Source organism: Cetorhinus maximus, chromosome 12 (genome assembly GCF_964194155.1).
Source record: "Cetorhinus maximus chromosome 12, sCetMax3.hap1.1, whole genome shotgun sequence".
Taxonomy (NCBI): Eukaryota; Metazoa; Chordata; class Chondrichthyes; order Lamniformes; family Cetorhinidae; genus Cetorhinus; species Cetorhinus maximus.
Window position 1 is genome coordinate 59,935,276 of NC_135890.1, and position 20,895 is coordinate 59,956,170.

Here is a 20,895-nt window from a genome sequence, read left to right on the forward strand (position 1 = left end):
TTGTGGGGCCTTGCTGTGTGCATATTGTTTGCTGCATTTCTGGACATTATAACAACAATGATACTTCAATGGTGTTTATTTGGTTGTAAAGTGTTTTGGGTTTTCTTGAGGTTGTGAAAGGTGCTATACAAATGCAAGTATTCTCAGTTCTTTTCAATAAGTCATAATAAATATTTATATTTTTATATTTTACATAGGGCCCAAATCCAAAATTAGACATGCAGTGCTGCCCCAAGCTGGGACAAATCTACAGCTTCAGTACTTTGTGCAGAGGTGAAGAATTCTTCCACTTAGATTATTAGTTTAGTACAGATATTCATAATGCTGTGACTGGTGCATTATATAATTCGCCTTGACTTAAAGGAACAAAGGACTGACATTTCATAGCACCTTTCACGACCTTAGGACATCCCAAAGCACTTTACAGCCAATTAAAAATTATTGAACTGTAGTTACTGTTGAAATATCGTTGTTGCAGCACCTAAATTACACACAGCAAGATCCCACAATGTGATAATGACCATAGGATCTTTTACATCCACCTGAGGGAGTAGATGGGGCCTTGGTTTAATTTCTCATCCAAAAGGCATGACCCCTAACACAGTGCAGTGCTCCCTTAGTACCCTCCCACCGACAGTGCAGTGCTCCCTTAGTACCCTTCCACCGACGGTTCAGCGCTTCCTCAATAGTCTCCCTCCGACAGTGCAGGAGTCTCTCAGTACTGACCCTCTGATGTGCAGTGATCCTTCAGTACTGACCCTCTAACAGTGCAACGCTCCCTCAGTACTGAGCCTCCGACAGTGCTGTGCTCCCTCAGTACTAACCCTCTGACAGTGCAGCGCTCCTTCAGTGCTGACCCTTCAACAGTGCAGCACTCCCTCAGTACTAATCCTCTGACAATACAACGCTCCCTCAGTGCTGACCCTTCAACAGTGCAGCACTCCCTCAGTACTAATCCTCTGACAATACAACGCTCCCTCAGTGCTGACCCTTCAACAGTGCAGCGCTCCCTCTGTACTAATCCTCTGACAGTGCAGCACTCCCTCAGTACTGAGCCTCCAATAATGCAATGCTCCCTCAGTACTGACCCTCCAACAGTGCAATGCTCCCTTAGTACTAACCCTCTGACAGTGCAGCACTCCCTCAGTATTGCTTTGGAGTGTCAGCCTAGATATTTGTGCTTAAGTGGGACTTCAACTCAAAGCCTCCTAACTCGATGTTGAAAGAGCTGCCACTGAGCCATAGCTACCAAGGCCACTTATTGATCAGTCTAATGACATTTTTTTTTATCATTATAGACTCCTAATGGAATTCTGTTGACACCAAGCCCCTTACTCTCCAGTATTCACTTTTGGAGTACTCTAAGTCCAGTAGCTCCCTTGAGTCCTGCCAGACTGCAGGGGCCAGGGTCTTTATTTCAGGTATGTGCTGATTGTTAAACATTAATATCAGAGCGATCAACTCAAACTAGCTGTGTGTACAACATGTTAATTGTAAGTAATAACCTTGGTTGATGTGCAGGTTTACAATGTTGGCAGTTACAGATTGTAGCTGTGCAACTCATCTGTTGCCAACTTTTCTTTAAAAATAGTCTACGGACTGAATTTTATACGGCCTGTGGGGATGGACTCAGAGGCGGGCAGGCTAGCAAAATGGGAAAATGTTGGAGGATGCCCATCATCTTCCACTGTCTTCCCATTTTGCTGGCGGTAGTGCGTAAGGTGGCAGACGTGTTGCCTTTCAGGAGTCCACTTGGCTAATTATACCACCACTGCTGGCATTTTACCAGCAACAGGAGGTGGGGGGGGGGAGCCCTCCAGGGAGACCACCACGGCAGCCCCCCAGCAGGCTCTGGGGGTTGGGAGGGGCCTTTTTGGGTACAAATGGACCCTGCAGAAGCAGTGGCATCCCCTTCCCTCACTGATCATCCCCTGCAACCCCCCTACCTGTCTGGCCCCAACACCCCCAGACCCCACTCACCTGGTTGTGAAGATGCTATCCATCAATGCACCCTCATCCTTCAGGTACAGCCCCAGCAATAGCCACAGTTAGCGGTGAGGCTGCTGAGCTGACTGCCCTGTGATTGGGCACCTTGTGGGGGTGGCGGCCAACTTTAATAGGAACTGCTGCCCATAAAATGTGGCCCTGGTCCCACTGCTTGCTGAAGTGGAGTCATCCACCACTTTTAGCCTGGAAACTCATCGTTTACCATTCAGAACTTGGATTGGAAATGTATAATTAGTCCAAGAGTAATAATACTCATTTCACAGCCACATCATTTAAATTCATGACTGTCTAACACTGAAACACCACTGCAGTCTTCTTCATTCATTTTTCCCCCTTTTGGGGAACGGTTGCTAAATAGTTGAAGGAATTCCGAGCTGGTTATCAGCCCATTGGACTGTGTCATAACCACTTCTTCCCTTAGCCAACAAGTCCTGGCGTGGGACTTGAACCCAGAATTTCTGGCCCAAAGGTAGGGATGCTACCATTGCACCACAAGATCTCTCATGCTGCTGCACTTATGATGACTTATATCAGCTTTTGGCCAAGTTTCTAACTGACAATCCTTGGTGGAGTTTAGGAGAATTGCACATAAGCAACTCAAGGATCCTTGTCTGCATGATTTGTATCAATTTAATCGGCCAAGTTGCACTGTTTTCAATATTCGAATATAGCAACGAACTAATATTGAAATATTTACCATGTTTACTGACTAATTAATAAAAATAATATTTGACAACTTCAAGGAGGAATTATTCTGTCAATATAATATAAAACATTGAGAGCTTGAGGTGTATGTGCATGATTCATTGAAGGTGAGAAGGCAGATTGAGAAAGTAGCTAAAAAGGCAAAAAACATCCTGGGCTTTATAAACAGAGGCACGGAGTCTAAAAGCAAGGAGGTCATCATGAATCTTGAGAAAACACTGGTTGGCCCTCAACTGAAATATTGCATCCAATTCTGGGCACCGCACTCTAGGAAATACATGAAGGCTTTAGAGGGGCTGCAGAAAGGATTTTGTGAGAATGATCCAGGGATGAGGGAGTTGAGTTACGTGGATGGATTGGAGAAGCTGGTGCTGTTCTCCTCAGAAAAGTGAAGGTTGAGAGGAGACTTGATAGAAGTGTCCAAAATCATGAGGTGCTTAGACAGAATACAGAGAGAGAAACTGTTCCCATAGGCTGAAGGGTCGAGAACCAGAGGACATTGATTTAAAGTGAATGGCAAAACAACCAAAGGTGACATGATTAAAATCTTTTTATGCGGTTAGGACTGGAATGCACTGCCCAAGCATATGGTGGAGGCAGGTTCAATCATAGCTTTCCAAAGGGAACTGGATAAGCACCCAAAGAGGAAAAAATTAGGGCTACAAGGAAAAGGCAGGGAGTGGGACTAGCTGAGAGCTGGCATGGACCTGAAGGGATGAATGGCCTCTTTTGTGATGTAACCATTCTTTGATTTTAGGATATAAGCAAAAATAGTCATTTGCAAAAAATATCTGCAGATTATAAACTTTAATCATAGGACATTTACATAAAAGTTAATGCTTCATAAAGTGTACATAATGACAGAAATTACCTAAAGGAAACCAACTGTAGATTAACAACTTTTGCTTCTAATTTCCAACCTTGCCTCAGCCTTACGTAGTCCACTTCTGAATCTTTCCTTTCAGTTCTCTAACTCCATTTCAAGAGATAGGCTGTCAACCAACATCTCCTAAGAAGTAACAATTCCACAGCCATCTTGATTACAGTTCTTCCCATCCTAACTCATGTAAGGACTGTATTTCATTCTGACAGTTCCTTTGTCTCTGTTGCTTCTGTTCTGATGGTGCCTTCTTCCATATTAAGGCTTCTGATGTTATCCTTTTTCCATAGCCAAGGATTCCCCTCCACCATGGTTCACAGGCTCTCAACAGTGACCATCCATTTTCCTGTGCTTAGTTCCCCCTCTGAGAATCACAAGCAGTTCTCACCTTTCACCCCACCAGCCTTCATAGTCAGTCAGTGGATCATTTTCCATCACCTCTGCCTCCTGCCACCAACAAACACATCTTACCCTTTCAGCATGAGGGACCTTTCCATGACACCCTGGTCCACTCCTCAGTCACCCCAACACCCTTTCCACACAATTGCAAGAGTGTGACACCTGCCCTTTCACCTCTTCCCTTCTCACTGTACGGAGTTCCGAACACCACTTCTGGGTGAAACAGCAATTTACTCATACAGATTTCAATTTAATATACTTTTTTTCCCCTTTATTCTTTCATGGGATGTGGGCATTGATGGCAAGGCCAGCATTTGTTGCCCATCCCTAATTGCCCTCCGCCCTTGAACTGAGTGGCTTGCTAGGCCATTTCAGAGGGCAGTCTGGAGTCACATAGACCAGACAAGGACAGCAGATTTCCTTCCCTAAAGGGGTGTCAGTGAATCATCAATGGTTTCATGGTCACTGAGGCTAGTTTTTAATTCCAGGTTTATTAATTGAATTTAAATTTCACCAGCTACCATGGTGGGATTTGAATCCCTGTCCCCAGAGCATTAGGCTCAGCGTTTCGATTACTAGTCCAGTGATATTACCACTACACCACTATCTCCCCAGTAAACGGCATTTGGTCTCACAATGTGGTCTCCTCCACATTGGGAAGACCAAAAGCACACATCCATTCAGTCCACAAGTGTGACCCTGGGTTTCCGGGCACTTGCCATTTTCATTCTCTGCTCCACTCCCACTCTGACCACTCTGCCCTTGACCTCCTACACTGTTGCAATGAAGCTCACATCAATCTAAAAGAACAATAAACATTGCAAAAATCATTATCTGGTCATTATCACATTGTTGTTTATGGGAATTTGCTGTGTGCAGATTGGCTGCCTCGCTTCCAACATTACAAGTGCCTACACTTCAAAAGTACTTCATTGGCTGTAAAGTGCTTTGAGATGTCCAGTGGTGGCGTGAAACTCTATATAAATGCAAGTCTTTTCTTTCTTTCTACCAGCATCCCATCTTTCGATTCAGCACTTCCCATAAAGTTTAGCAACATTAGATCTTGGCCATTTTCACAGACAACATTTGTTAGTGATGAGAGGGTGCCTGCACCAGAGCCAACAGGAGTTGTGGATTGGTGCTTGAATTGAAGTGGGGTGTGGACTGTTACATGGGGTGAGGGGGTTGGGCCCCAGGGGGTGTGGTTTTTGAGCTGGTGTTGTAGTTGGGGGGAGGGGGGAAGTCTGAGCTAGTTTTATGGTGGTGGGTCCTGGGCTGGTGTTATGGTAGGAGATCCCTTTTCAGTATTTGGCTGGTGGGGTGGCTCCCACCCCTAGGGGTCTCACCACTTACACAGTCATACTCCCGGGTCATAGGACCCTTCTCCTGTTTGCCGAGTGTTTCCTGCTTCCTTCCTCCGCCCCCAGCTGTTATTTGCTATAACTATTCACACCTCTTGACACATCTTTTGTTTCTTTACTTGTCCCATTACCACTCATTTTTGCCTTGCACCATCATCCTTTTTTCCAATGAATCTCTCCTTTCCCCTATGCTATCACAGGACTTTCCTCTTTGGTTCTGTTGAAGGGTCATTCGGACTCGAAACGTTAACTGTGTTTCTCTCCGCAGATGCTGCCAGACCTGCTGAGTTTTTCCAGGTATTTTTGTTTTTGTTTTGGATTTCCAGCATCCGCAGTTTTTTGCTTTTATCTCTTTGGTCTTTAATCCCCTCCACTCCCAATCTCCCCTTTCTCCACTTCTGTACTTAAATAAAACCATCTTCCAGTCCTGATAGAAGGTCGTTGTCCTGAAACTTGCTTCTCTCTCCACAGATATTGCCTGGCTTGCTGAGTGTTTCTGACAATGTTGGGTTTTAGAACAGTTTTTACTCATAATTCTTTGCTCGACTATTAAAACTTAACTAATCTTATCTGAATATACTGGAATAAGCTCCACTATTTTAAAGGATACACTTTAAATATTTTACAGCTCCTGCTTTTGTATCTTTCATTATAATTTGTGGAATACAAAGATAATTTTTATTTGTTTAAAAAAAAACTCATGTTGCCCAATAAAATATTTACAATATACCCAGTTTGTACAGCAAATGTTACTGTATACAACTGATGACATTTGTCGTACGGGATAATTCGATTGACAGTTACAAAAAAAGCCTCCGTCATGAGTCTTAGGAAATCTCAAGTTGAAATGATTTTTTCCCTAAATCCTCATATCTAAGGGCCGGGTAGGTGGGAGCTTGTAAAATCATGTCCATTCAATTAAGAAGGGGATCAGTTAGTTATACGAGGTTGCAAAATGCATATTACAGTCAGCAGCAGATATGAAATGCTTCACATAACTAGCATACATCACAATTTACAGTTGGTTTTCACCATTGGAAAATCTCAGACAGATCTTGGATTTGTGAGGACAGCAAAACAAAATTTCCTGTCTAAATAAAAATAGAAAACGTTTAAGCACTTGGCAGCTGAGGTAACAGCTGTGGAGAAAGAAGCAGAGTTAATGTGTCAGGTCAATGTGTATCAACTGTGACTCAATCCTTACCTCTGTCTCTGAAAGTTGCGGGTTCAAGTCCTGCCCCAGGTCTTGAGCACAAACACCAAGGCTAACGGAATGTAAATTATAAACTTCAAGAGTATTGAAATTGCATTGAGGCATCTCAGAGTGGAACATGCTGTATGGAGAGATAAGTTGAATTTTATTGCACTTTCTGTAATATTCAATTTGAAATGTTTTGGAATGTATTTTTAGAAATCTTACGAATAAAGTGTATTTTTGGAAAAAAAAATCAAGGCTGATGCTCCAGTACAGTACTGAGGGAGTACTGCATTGCTGGAGGTGCTGTTTCTCAAAGGAGGTGCTAAACCAAGGTCCCACCTGCTCTCTCCGGTGGTTGTAAATGATCCCATGGCATAATTTTGAAGAAAAGCAGGCAGGTTAACCCTGGTGTCCTGGCCAATATTTATATTATCAGTCAACATCACTAAAACATATTATCTAGTCATTATCATATTGCTGTTTGTGGGAGCTTGCTGTGCACAAATTTGTTGCTGTGTTTCCTATTAGTGATTAAACTTCAAAAGTACTTTATTGGTCATAAAGAGCTTTGAAAGGTGCTATGGAAATGCAAGTCTCACCTTGCTTTTTTATTACATTTTAATCAGAACTGGAAGATGTTAATCAAGTTTTAAGCAAGTACAGTGACAGGAAAAGGGGTGGTTTGGGGCGAGGAAATAACAAAAGGGAAGGTCTCTGATAGAGTGGAAGGCAGGAGAGATAAGGGCTGATGGTGCAAGGCAAAAGGGGATGGTAATGGGCCAAGTAAATAAACAAATGATGGGTCTGGACAAGGTGGAAATAGCAGAATCACCAATACCAAAGAAATTGGAGCAGTGGTTCTGATCTGATATCGAACTGAGTGTTGAACCCTAAGGGTTGTAAAGTGGTTAATAGAAGGTTAAGGTTCCATTCTTTGAACTAGTGTTCATATTCATTGGAAACTGCAGGAGGCCGAGGACAGGGAGGTCAGAGTGGGAGCAGGGCAGGGAATTAAGATGACAGGCAACTGGAAGCTCAGGGTCATGGTTGTGGATTGAATGGAGATGATCATCAAATCAATCACCCAATCAGTATTTAGGTCTCCCTAATGTTGAAGCCTACGTTGGGAGCAGTGAATACAGTATAGTAAGTTCAAAGTACAAGTAAATTGCTGTTTCACGTGGAAGGGGTGTTTGAGGTCCTGAATGATGGAAAGTGAGGAAGTGAAATGTGCAGTGGGAAGTGACCAGGGTGTCGTGGAGACAATGGTCCCTTCAGAATGCTGTAGTGGAGGGGAGACGAAGATGTGTTTGGTGATGGAATTACATCGAAGTAGCAGAGATTGATCTGTTTAATGTGGAGGCTGATGGAGTGGGAAACACGATCTAAGGGAACTTTCTCATGGTTCTGGGAGGGTAGGGGTGAGGACAGAAGCATAGGAAATGGGACGGACACAGTTAAGGGTCTTGTCAACCATGGTGGCAGGGAATTCTCGGTTGAGGAAAAGGAAGTCATATCGAAAACACTGGTATGGAAGGTTACATTGTCAGAACAGATGCAATGGAGATGGAGATACTAGGAGAATGGAATAAAGTCCTTATAGGAAGTGGGGTGTGAGGAAGTGTAGTCAAGGAAGATGTGGGAGTCAGTGAGCTTATAGGAGATGTTACTGGTTGACATCCTAGTCCCAGAAATGGAAATAGAGGAGTCAAGGAATGAAAGGGAAGATTTTGAGATGGACCATGTGAAGGTGATTGAGGGGTGGAAATCTGAAGCAAAGTTGATTAAATTTTCCAGTTTGGTGTGAGAACAGGAGCAGCGATACAGTCATCAATACTCCAGAAAAAGAGGTGAGGGAGGAGCCTTGAATAGGATTGGAACAAAGAATTTTCTATGTAGCCCATCCAAAGGGAAGCATAGCCAAGACCTTTATAGGTTCCCATAGCAGCAGCTTTTCGGCACAGCCAGGGCTATATGGGTTCCCATAGCAACACAGCTTTGTGTGTAAGTTGGTTGTTTCACCGTAAGTTACAGTGAATTTCATCACTATTTGTGGAGCAAACAGCACAAATTTATTTAATGGCAGCTTCCTTCCTTCACCTAGTTTAAATTCAAAATTACTATAAACAAACGAACACCTCTGTACATTCTGGAAATTGCTTTAAATGTACCATGTGTAATTCTCTAAAAAGGCACAATCTTTCTGATGATATTCAAATTTGTTTGAGTTCTTTGAAGTAATGAAAGGATGGGATAGTTGATGTCGTATATGTGGACTTTCAAAAGATGTTTAATTATGTAATAGACTTGCTAGCAAAATTAAAGCCCATGGAATTTAAAAGACAGCAGCCACGTGGATACGAAACTGGTTCAGGGACACAGAAAGCAGAGAATAATGTTCGGTTGTTTTTCAGACTAGAGGGAAATATACAGTGGTGTCTCCCAGAGGTCAGTATTGGGATCACTGCTCTTTTAGATACATCAGTGACTTGGACTTGGGCATGCAGGGCATAATTTCAAAGTTTGCAGATGATACACAACTCGTAAATGTAGTAAATAACGAGGAGGATAGTAACAGACTTAAGGTTTTTGTAGACACTAGTGAAATGGGCAGATTCATAGCAGATGAAATGTAATGCTGGCTTGAGTCTGACTCTATGACTCTTAAGTGGGAAGTGATTCATTTTGGTAGGAAGAATGAGGTGGGGCAATACAAACTAAATGATGCAATTTTAAAGGGACAGAGGGAAGACAAGCTGAGAAGACTGTTAAAAAGGCATGTTCGTGTATTTGTCTTTTCTGTGGCCAAAATGTTGAGCATTAGACTGTTCACTTGCTGCAGCAAAGTAATTTTAATTTTGTTGCATGTTTCTATCGCCAGTGTATGACCCTAGTGAATGGACACATGCCAATTCCAATCCCTAAATAGAGGTATAGAGTACAAAAAGCAAGGAAGTTATGCTAAAACTTTAAAAAATGTTGGTTAGGCCTCAGTCGGTGCAATGTGTTCAATTCTGGCCACCACACTTTGGAAAAGATACCAAGGCCTTAGGGAGGGTACAGAGGAGATTTACTGAAATAGTACTAGGAATGAAGGACTACAGTTATATGGATAGACTGGTATTGTTCTCTTAAGGGCAGATAAGGCTAAGAGGAGATTTGACAAGGTATTAAAATTCATGAATGCTTTTGATGGTGTAAGTAAGGAGACACTGCAGTTACAGGTTTGCTAAGCAGGGGTCATAAATGTAAAGTCATTTTCAAAAGAACCAGAGCCAACATGTGGAATTTATGGTCTGGGATACATGACTTTAAGAAGCAGATTCAATAATTTTCAAACGGGAATTGTGTAACTACTTTAAGTGAGGAAATTTGCAGAGCTATGGGGAAAGAGGAGGGGAGTTGGACTAAGTGGATAACTCTTTCAAAGAGCCAGCAGAGGCATGATGGGCCAAATAGCCGCCTCCTGCACTGTACAATAATCTGATCAATCCTTTAAATTAGTCAACAATATTTGTGTTCTTGGCACCAAAGTGCTTTTTTTTAAACGGCCATGTAAGAAAATGAAAATAAATTGAAACAGTACAGCAAACAAAAAAGCAGGTCATGGATATTTACTTTCATTTTCTAAAGGTGTTGCACAGAGGGAGTCGAGGCCAAGTGTAGTCTATAGATGGAAGATAATTAAATGGGATAATTAGACCCAGGGAGAGCGGGCGTAATTCCATTTTAAAATCATGCATTATGTCCATTATAAACGTCTCTGTCCACATATGTAATAGAAACTGCCTATGTAAACTTGGCATGCTGAAATTACACACTCTTGTCAATGGTGGTGCTGCAGCATCTCTACAATAAGGTTATTTCATCTTTATGTTTAAACCATTAACCTTGTTGGATTTAGTAGATTGATTGGAGCTACACTAAGCTGGCATTTGCTCCGCTTTACCATATATTATTAAACAGAAACTAGTCGTTTGGTAGTACAGAACTTGAGTATTGCTGAAAAAGAGATTTTTTGTCAAAGCTTTTCATCTTGCACTCATCAGGACAATACGCAAGAAAATACCAATGTCGGGGAAACAACAATTTATACTGTATGAGAAGAGAGTGCTGATTGGTTGGCAAGTGGACTCTGATTGGTAGAGGCATTGTCATGGCCATGGGAAGGGGACAAAAAAGTGAGTGTTTGGAATGGGATGGACAGACTCCATGGACCAGCTGGTACTCCCCCATACTTGTTTTGTATGTTCATGTGTATTTCCTTTTCTGTGGCCAAAATATTGAGCTGTTCACTTGCAACTGTGAAGTAATTTTAATTGTGTCACATTTTTCTGTCTCCAGTTTCCGACCCTAGTGAATGGACACATGCCAATTCCAATCCCTAGTTTGGATGGGGTTTCTCCCTTGCTGCTTTCATCCAATTCCCAGAAATCATGATACTGCCTTATTGAAGGAGCAAAAGGGACCAGTTAAATGCCAAAATGTAGGACAATGTTCAGCTTTAATTTTTATCAGTGTTCTTGCATCATTGATACGAAGTTGTCAGTCATATTATGAAGTATGGATTAAATATCCTTTTACAAGTGTTTTGATTAGGTTTCTTCTCCTCGTCGTTTTATAATGAAGTTGGCAATAAATATATAACCTTTTCCTGTACCTTGCGTTTTATGCACTGTGCTTTTAATGAATGTTAACCAGCTGTGCCTACTTATGCTTGTGTGTTTTATGTAACTTGTAAATTAACTGTAAACCTGTTGTAATGGCAGATTATTAGCATTGTTAAATAATTGAAACTTTGTATCAGTTTTCAATTATTGGCTGTTAAAGGACGTGATACTATGTATTAGCCAGTAAGATTGATGTTATTTTCAGTGTAAGTTTTTTTTAAATAAAAAGCATTGCAGTTTATATGTATTATAGGCAGGTTTGCCATGTATTTGTACTTTGGCTACAAGTTTGTACTTGATGTAATTCAATAAATGCTAGATTCTCAGCAAACTATTTTCAAATCATTTTTCCAGACACCAGGATAATGAGACAATTCCTTGAAGGTACTACTCTAGCAAGAGGTTAAGGAACAGCAGTGCAATGGGGGTTAAAATTACACCAACAAAGAGACATGGTACAGCATGGACCAGAATGGGAACACAGCTACTACAGTGCTAGAAAGTATATGTATCACAGTAAAGTTTAGTTGCCAAATGATTACTGTACATACTTAATTTTTAAAAATTCATTCACAGGGTGTGGGCTTCGCTGGCTAGGCCAGCATTTATTGCCCATCCCTAATTGCCCTCGAGAAGGCAGCGGTGAGCTGCCTTCTTGAACCGCTGCAGTCCATGTGCTGTGGGTACACCCACAGTGCTGTTAGGAAGGGAGTTCCAGGATTTTGAACCAGAGACAGTGAAGGAATGGCGATATATTTCCAAGTCAGGATGGTGAGTGGCTGGAAGGGGAACTTCCAGGTGGTGGTGTTCCCATCTATCTGCTGCCCTTGTCCTTCTAGATGGTAGTAGTCGTGGGTTTGGAAGGTGCTGTCTAAGGAGCCTTAGTGAATTTCTACTGTGCGTCGGTGGTGGAGCGAGTGAATGTTTGTGGATGTGGTGCCAATCAAGCGGGCTACTTTGTCCTGGACGGTGTCAAGCTTCTTGAGTGTCGTGGGAGCTGCACTCATCCAGGCAGGTGGGGAGTATTCCATCACACTCCTGACTTGTTCCTTGTAAATGGTGGACAGGATTTGGGGAGTCAGGAGGTGAGTTACATGTCACAGGATTCCTAGCCTCTGACCTGTTCTTGTAGCCACAGTATTTATATGACTAGTCCAGTTCAGTTTCTGGTCAATGGTAACCCCCAGGATGTTGATAGTGGGGGATTCAGTGATGGTAATGCCATTGAACGTCAAGGGGCGATGATTAGATTGTCTCTTGTTGGAGATGGTTGATGGGAGATGATTAGATTCTCTCGTGTGGCGCGAATGTTACTTGCCACTTGTCAGCCCAAGACTGGATATTGTCTTTGGACATGGACTGCCTCAGTAACTGAGGAGTCGTGAATGGTGCTGAACATTGTGCAATCATCAGCGAACATCCCCACTTCTGACCTTATGGTGGAAGGGAGGTCATTGATGAAGCAGCCGAAGATGGTTTGGCCGAGGACACTACCCTGAGGAACTCCCACAGTGATATCCTGGACCGGAGATGATTGACCTCCAACAACCACAACCAGCTTCCTTTGTGCTAGGTATGACTCTAACCAGTGGAGAATTTTCCCGCAATTCCCATTGACTCCAGTTTTGCTAGGGCTCCTTGCTGCTGCACTTGGTCAAATTTGGCCTTGATGTCAAGGGCAGTCACTCTCACCTCACCTCGGGAGTTCGGCTCTTTTGTCTTAAATAACATGGGGCAAGATGACTGTCAGGTTATTCTGAGTGCCTCAGATGACATTCTCAAATGTCCTCCATATATCAACAACATTAATAAATCAGTACCTCTAATAGGAGAATCTGTGTGCCAGATGCTAAAAATGTGCTTCATAACAAACCAATTAATCGCTTAAAATTTTATACAGTGAAGAGGGACGTCGTCTTGTAGTTAATTACACTTTTGGCTCAGTAGTACAACTGTCTGAATTGGATTAAGTGTGAACAATGATTTATTTCAACATTCGACATTCAATAGTAAGGCTAACTAGCCCATTTACCAATTAACACTACCTTATAATTTGTAGTAAACTTCTATTAGAAATGCATGATCAATCTGCTATTCTTCCCAAACAGAAGCTAAGTTACCTACATGGGCAGATCACAATTTCTCCAGCTTTATTTGATTCAAGATAAGAACAACAAAGAACAAAGAAAAGTACAGCACAGGAACAGGCCCTTCGGCCCTCCAAGCCTGCGCTGATCATGTTGCCTGTCAAACTAAAACATTTTGCACTTCCAGGGTCCATATCCCTCTATTCCCATCCTATTCATGTATTTGTCAAGCTGCTTCTTAAACACCACTATCGTACCTGCTTCCACCACCTCCTCTGGCAGCGAATTCCAGACACTCACTACCCTCTGCATAAAAAACTTGCCCCACACATCTCCTCTAAAGTTTTCTCCTCTCACCTTAAATCTATGTCCCCATGTAATTGAATTTTCCACCCTGGGAAAAAGCTTCTATCTACTCTGTCCATGCCACTCATAATTTTGTAAACTTCTATCAAGTCGCCCTTAATCTCCGTCGCTCTAGTGAGAACAATCCGAGTTTCTCCAACCTCTCCTCATAGCTAATAACCTCCAGACCAGGCAGCATCCTGGTAAACCTCCTCTGCATCCTCTCCAACACCTCCATATCCTTCTGGTAATGTGGCGACTAGAATTGCACGCAATATTCGAAGTGTGGCCTAACTAAGTTCTATACAGCTGCAGCATGACTTACCAGCTTTTATACTCAATACCCCTGACGATGAAGGCAAGCATGCCATATGCCTTCCTGACTACCTTATCCACCTGCGTTGCCACTTTGTGACCTGTGGACCTGTACACCCAGATCCCTCTGCCCGTCAATGCACTTAAGGGTTCTGCCATTTACTGTATAATTCCTACCCGTATTGGACCTTCCAAAATGCATTACCTCGCATTTGTCCAGATTAAACTCCATCTGCCATTTCTCCGCCCAAGTCTCCAACCGATCTATATCCCATTGTATCCTTTGACAATCCTCTTCATTATCTGCAACTCCTCCAACTTTAGTGTTGTCTGAAAACTTACTAATTAGCCCAGTTACATTTTCCTCCAAATCATTTACGTATACTACAAACAGCAAAGGTCCCAGCAGTGATCCCTGCGGAACATCACTAGTCACAGCTCTCCATTCAGAAAAGCACCCTTCCATTGCTTCCCTCTGTCTTCTATGACCAAGCCAATTCTGTATCCATCTTGCCAGCTCACCTCTGATCCCGTGCGACTTTACCTTCTGGACCAGTCTGCCATGAGGGACCTTGTCAAAGGCCTCACTGAAATCCATGTAGATAACATCCACTGCCCTTCCATCATCGATCATATTTGTCACTTCTTCGAAAAACTTGATCAAGTTAGTGAGACACGACCTCCCCTTCACAAAACCATGCTGCCTCTCACTAATACACCCATTTGCTTCCAAACGGTAGTAAATCCTGTCACAAAGAATCCTCTCCAATAATTTCCCTACCACTGACGTAAGGCTCACCGGCCTGTAATTTCCTGGATTATCCCTGTTACCCTTCTTAAACAATGGAACAACATTGGCCATTCTCCAGTCCTCTGGGACCTCACCCGTAGCCAGTGAAGATACTAAAGATTTCTGTCAAGGCCCCAGTAATCTCCTCCCTTGCCTCCCTCAGTACTCTGGGGTAGATCCCATCTGGCCCTGGGGACTTATCCACCTTAATATTCTTCAAGACGCCTAACACCTCCTCTTTTTTGATCTCAACATGATCCAGGCTATCTGCACACTCTTCCCTAGACAAATCAACCGCTAAGTCCTTCTCTTTGGTGAATACTGATGAGAAGTACTCATTTAGTATCTCTCCCATTTCTTCTGGCTCAACACACAGATTCCCACCTCTGTCCCTGAGTGTGCCAACCCTTTCCCTGGCTACCCTTTTGCTTTTTACATATGTATAAAATGCCTTGGGATTTTTCTTAATCCTGGTTGCCAATGACTTTTCATGACCCCTTTTAGCCCTCCTGACTCCTTGCTTAAGTTTCTCCCTACTTTCTTTATATTCTCCATGGGCTTCATCTGTTCCCAGCCTTCTAGCCCTTATGCCATATGGTGAGGTTGCCAATTAAACCCTGGTAGCCTGACAGCAGGCTTGGGAGTGGAGTGGGGGGGGGTACCTACTGTTTGGGCACCCTGTGCCCAATAGAGGCCCCTCTAAATGGTGAGTACCACTCGAGCTGATTCCCCCCTCACTGCATCTGCTGACTGGCCCTGGTAAAGCAGCCCCTCTTACCCATGAATCTGGCCTCCATGCTGCTCATGTAGATCCAGCAGTGGCCACCACTCCCAGTGGCATTGCTAGGACTAGAGCACTGCCAGCCATCTGATTGGCTGGCAACTCAGAGAGGTCTTCCACTCAGACGGTGCCAGGAGCCACAACCTGAGCCAATTAACAGGCCAACAACCTTAAAAGCAGGTTGGGGCTTCCCAGCTCAGCAGAGGGGTGGGTGGGGGCATGCACAGGGCCACCGCCTCAGCGTAAAGTTCCGGCCCAGGAAATAAATGTGCGATCTTCTGGTCTCTACAGCTTAGTATTAGATCACCCAGTGGATTCATCCATTGGATTTTTAAAACCAAAACAAAAATTATGCAATTGAACAATTACAATTATAGATATGATAATGAATTGACAACTAATGATACTTTTACATATAACGAATTGTTTTGATTCATTATCACTTTCAATCCAGCACATGCACACGTTGGAAGGGTTAGAGATTCCCTACCTCCAATTAATACTAATTTAACATTTTGGGCCCCATAGATGATATCAGATGTATTTTTGTTGTGTGATTCCAGCTGCCAATGTCCAAACCCACTTCCTTACATTTAAATGCCTATTATCTTTGTATGCATGTCAATTTCCATCATTGCAGCTGAGTTGCTTTTTCCCATTTTGGCTTCAGGCACTGATGACAAAGCCAACATTTATTGTCCTTCCTGATGTGCCTTTGAGCGCTTGTTATTGGATCTTCTTCTTGAATCACTGCAGTCCTAATTGGAAATGGTGTTAGGCAGGGAGTTCCAGGTTTTTGAGTCAATTACCATGTAGGAATGGCGATATATATCCAAACCAGAGCAGATTGTGATTTGATGGAGATAATGTTCCCATGCATCTGCTACCCCTGTCCTTCTAACTGAGAGAGATTGTGGGTTTGGGAGGTGCTGCAGAGTTTCCTGTAGATAGTACGTATCAGCTATGAAACACCAATGGTGGAAGGGGTGGATGTTTACACTAGTATATGTAATGCCAGTGAAGCCTACAGTTTTGTACTAGATGGGGTTGAGCCTCAAATGTTGCTGCACTATCCAGGCAAGTGAAGAGCATTTCATCACACTCCTGACTTGTGTTTTGTAGATGATGGAGCAGCAAGTGAGTCACTCTCAGCAGCATATTCAGCTTCTGATCTCCTCTAATAGCTAGGGCATTCATGTGGCTGATCCAACTGAATTTCCAGTTGGAGATTTGGCAATGATAATGTCAAGCAAGGGTGGTTAGACTCACACTTGTTGGAGATGGGCCTTAAGTGGCAAGTAACATTTCTGACACATATCAGCTCAAGCTTGAATGCTGTCCAGGTCCTGCTGTCTGTAGGCATGGATTGCTTCATTATCTGGGGAATTGCAAATGGAACTGAACACTGCAATAATTAAGGAACAGTCCCACTTCTGACCTTATGCCAACACTGCCAATGTAACACCCCTATTCAAACAGGAAGACAAAAAACAGGTAACCATAGGCCAGTTAGCTTAACATCCATCATTCGGAAAACGTTAGAGTCTATTATAAAGGATGTAATAGCAGAGCATTTAGAAATACATAATATAATCAAGCAGAATCAACATGGCTTCATGAAGGGGAAATCATGCCTGACAAATTTATTAGAATTCTTTGAGGGACAGATGTAATATATTTGGATTTCTAAAAGGCATTTGATAAGGTACCGCACATAAGGCTACTTAAGAGCCCACGGTGTTGGGGGTAGTATATTAGCATGGATAGAGGATTGGCTAACTAAAAGAAGACAGAGAGTTGGGATAAGGGGGGTGTTTTCAGGATGGCAACCCATAACTAGTGGAGTGCCACAGGGATCAGTGCTGAGGCCACAATTATTTACAATATATATTAATGATTTGTATGAGGGAAGTGAATGTGCTATCACCAAGTTTGCAGATGACACAAAAATAGTGATGAGGATGACACAGTCTACAGAGGGATATAGGCAGGTTGAGTGAGTGGGCAAAAACTTGGCAGATAGAATGTATGTTGGAAAATGTGAGGTTTTGCACTTTGGTAGGAATAGAACAGCTGAATATTAATTAAATGGAGAAAGACTGCAGAAAGCTGCAACAGAGAGGGATTTGGGGGTCCTCGTGCATGAATCACAAAAAGCTAGCATACAAGTTTAGCAGGTAAGAGGGAAGGCAAATGGAATGTTGGCCTTTATTTCAAAGGGAATGGAGTATAAAAATAGGGAAGTCTTGCAAAACCATATAAGGCACTAGTTAGACCACACCTAGGATACTGTGAACAGTTCTGGTCCCCTTATCTAAGGAAAGATATACTGGCATTGGAAGCAGTCCAGGGACATTTCACTAGGTTGATCCTGGGTATGGAGGGATTTTCTTATGAAGGGAGGTTGAGTAGGTTGGGCCTCTACTCATTGGAGTTCAGGGCCAGAATATAACCCTCGTTGGGCAGGCTCGGTCCGGACAATCGGGGCCGGACTGCGATTTCACGCTGGCGGGCCAATTAAGGCCTGCCCAGCGTGAAACACACGTAGCAGTGCTGCCTGTGTGTGGGATGATGGCCGGGGGGGGGGGGGGGGGGGGGAATGTGGAGGAGGTAGGGGAAGGATGATGACGATGCAAATTCGCGCAGGAGAAGCTCCCTAAGGCACAAAACTGCCTCAGGAGCTGAAGATATAAGAATGAAAAATAAATTATTAAATGGTAAAAAATACACATTCCCTCATGTGACTCTGTCACACGAGCAGGAATTGTTCTTAATGAAATGTTACATTTTTAATTTTATATTTAATTGCAGTTGGAAACCTCATCCCGCCCGTGGATGAGGTTTCCTAAAAAGTCCAAAGGCTGCTTGGCCTTTTAGCTTGCCCACCAACTGCAAGGTTGGACGGGCAGCAAAAAATATTTAATTGGGACTTTAATGGCCTTAATGGGCCTTTTAGTTGTCGTCAGGCACACTGCCGACTCCGTGTGCCCACTGGTTGAAATATCGCGCGATGACGTCAGGATGCTTGCCCGACTTCATCTCATGTCATTTTACGCTCGTTCAGGTTGGGTGCACACCCACCCAACGCACATACTATTCTGGCCTAGAAGAATGAGAGGTGACCTAATTGAAACATACAAGATTCCTAGGGGGCTTGACAGGGTGGATGCTGAGAGGTTATTTCCCCTTGTGGGACTGTCTTGGACCAGAGGGCATAATATCAGGGTCAGGGGTTGCTCATTCAAAACAGAGAGGAGAAGGAATTTCTTCGCTCAGAGGGTAGTGAATCTGTGGAATTATTTACCACAGAGGACTGCAGAGGCTGGGTCGTTGAGTATATTCAAGGCTGAGATAGACAGATTTTTAATCAGTAAGGTAATCAAGGGTTATGGGAAAAAGACAGGAAAGTGGAATTGAGGATCATCAGATCAGCCATGATCTTACTGAATGGCAGAGCAAACTGGATGGGCCGAATGGCCTACTCCTGCTCCTACATCTTATGGTCTTACGATGGATAAGAAGTCATTGATGAGAGAGCTGAAGATAGCTGGACTTAGGATACTGTCCTAAGAAACTCCTCCAGTGATGTCCTGTGGCTAAGATGTTTGGCCTCCAACAAAGCATCAGTCACTTCCTCTGCATTAAGTAAGATTTCAACCACTGAACAATTTTCTTTGATTTCCATTGAATTCAGTTGGAGCAAGGCTTGGAAATACACTTGAGGTCAGTTAAGTCAACCACTTTGGAGGAATATATGTACCTGATGTAATATCAATCATCTCAATACAAATCAGAGGCCTTTAATCTGCTCATCATGAAGCCATGTGCCAGCCAGTCAGTTACACTCTGCTCAACTATTAACTTTTCTTTTACATAAAGGGGGGGGGAGGGAAAGAGAAAATGTATAGGAGACAGTGTTGCAAGTGAGACTGCCCCAGCCAAAATATGTGTATTTATGCTTCACATATTGAAAACTTCTTGTTTTCATTCACATACACTTAAAGACTACTTTAACAAGGCCCCACCCCATGGACACTACCAGAGAGCATCGTAAAATTTGACACAATCTATTCCATACATTTGGGGATTTTGGTCAAAGCTGTGTAACCAGGGTATGTGGCACTTAATAAAATTATTTAAATGAAGCTGATTAGATCCTACATCAAATTTCAGGAGTTTGGGTTAGGCTCTACCAACAGAATTATCTTTGGCTTTTATAACTGGACAAATGTGCTCCAGCAGTAAAGTCTGCTCATTAGATCTTGTTAAAGATAGCGTAGTATTTTATTTTGCTCAGATGTTTTCTCTTTTTGGTAGAAACCTCTAGGGGTTGTTTCCCTGTTACTTTAGTACAATCTTAACTTTTTCTGTGCAAAGAGTTCCTTTCAAAAGGAAAATTGGATCAGATTCAGGTTGTTAATTCCCAAACTGTTGCATATCCTGAATGAGGACGACATTTGCAGGTCCAAAGACATTTCAGGCATTAGGTGCTAGCCAAGAACTCTGTGTACAGACCGCACCACTCCAACCTGGGTAGATCAGACAAGAAGTTTCATTTCCTCCAATTCATTGTAGTTGCAGTGTCTGAGTTTGCCATCAACTGCAACCTCTATTGCAGATAATGTCAACTGCCCTAGTTAAAGTCATCATTGCATTAAGCACTCAATGCCATAGGATCCTTCTTGATCACTGCAGAAGACAACTGTCAGATAAGCCAGTAGGAGGGTTTGTCCTACATAAGTGACTGATGCTATGTTGAACTGGGGAAATAATTTTCATCACTTCCCTCATGAGAAGGCAGAAACTGGAGAGGACAGAGAACTTTTAATAACATTAGACATCCCCTACTCACAAGTTCTCTTTATAATCATGATGTTTCACACGTCATGGCTTAATGGACCAGGTGGCATTTTCCTGCCCATCCATTTGTTTGTAGATGCAAACATGAATTAATATGCTTGTTTCTGACCACAAAAATAACTACCTTATGTTAATGTTTGTTAGGCGGGGAGTAAACACTGTTTCAGTTCTCCAGCTGCCAGAGCAATGAAGGATTTGACAAGATATCACAAAAAGTTCCACAGGTAAAGATGACAAGTGAACTAAAACTGAAATGATGCATTAAGTAGGGTATAAACATACAGCATCAGAAGAAAATAAGCATTTTAGACAGCAAAAGTTTTGTAGTAGAATTAGAGAATCTTACAGCACAAACCAAGGCCATTTGGCACGTTGTGCCTGTGCCAGTACTTTGAAAGAGGTATACAATTTTGCCCTATACCCCAACTTTCTCACCATAACCCTGCAAATTAGTTCTCTTCAAATAGGTCCAGTAAAATAAATAGAAAGTCTTGAAC

The 20,895-nt window shown here is 42.8% G+C and overlaps 1 protein-coding gene across 5 annotated transcripts in view; it reads left to right on the top strand.

Annotated features, from left to right (window-relative positions):
- The window catches only part of elk3 (ETS transcription factor ELK3), a 54,586-nt gene extending 43,035 nt beyond the window's left edge, over nt 1-11,551 (top strand). For 3 of the 5 annotated variants that reach the window (XM_078553726.1, XM_078553727.1, XM_078553728.1), the window contains 2 exons: nt 1,299-1,421; nt 10,895-11,551. In XM_078553726.1, coding sequence (XP_078409852.1) covers nt 1,299-1,421; nt 10,895-10,990 — 219 coding nt within the window. In that variant the 3' untranslated portion in view covers nt 10,991-11,551. Of the gene's footprint in view, nt 1-1,298; nt 1,422-10,599; nt 10,732-10,894 lie in introns of all 5 variants that reach the window. The other 2 variants (XR_013578162.1, XM_078553730.1) reach the window with 2 other exon arrangements.
- Nucleotides 11,552-20,895: the final 9,344 nt, after the last annotated feature.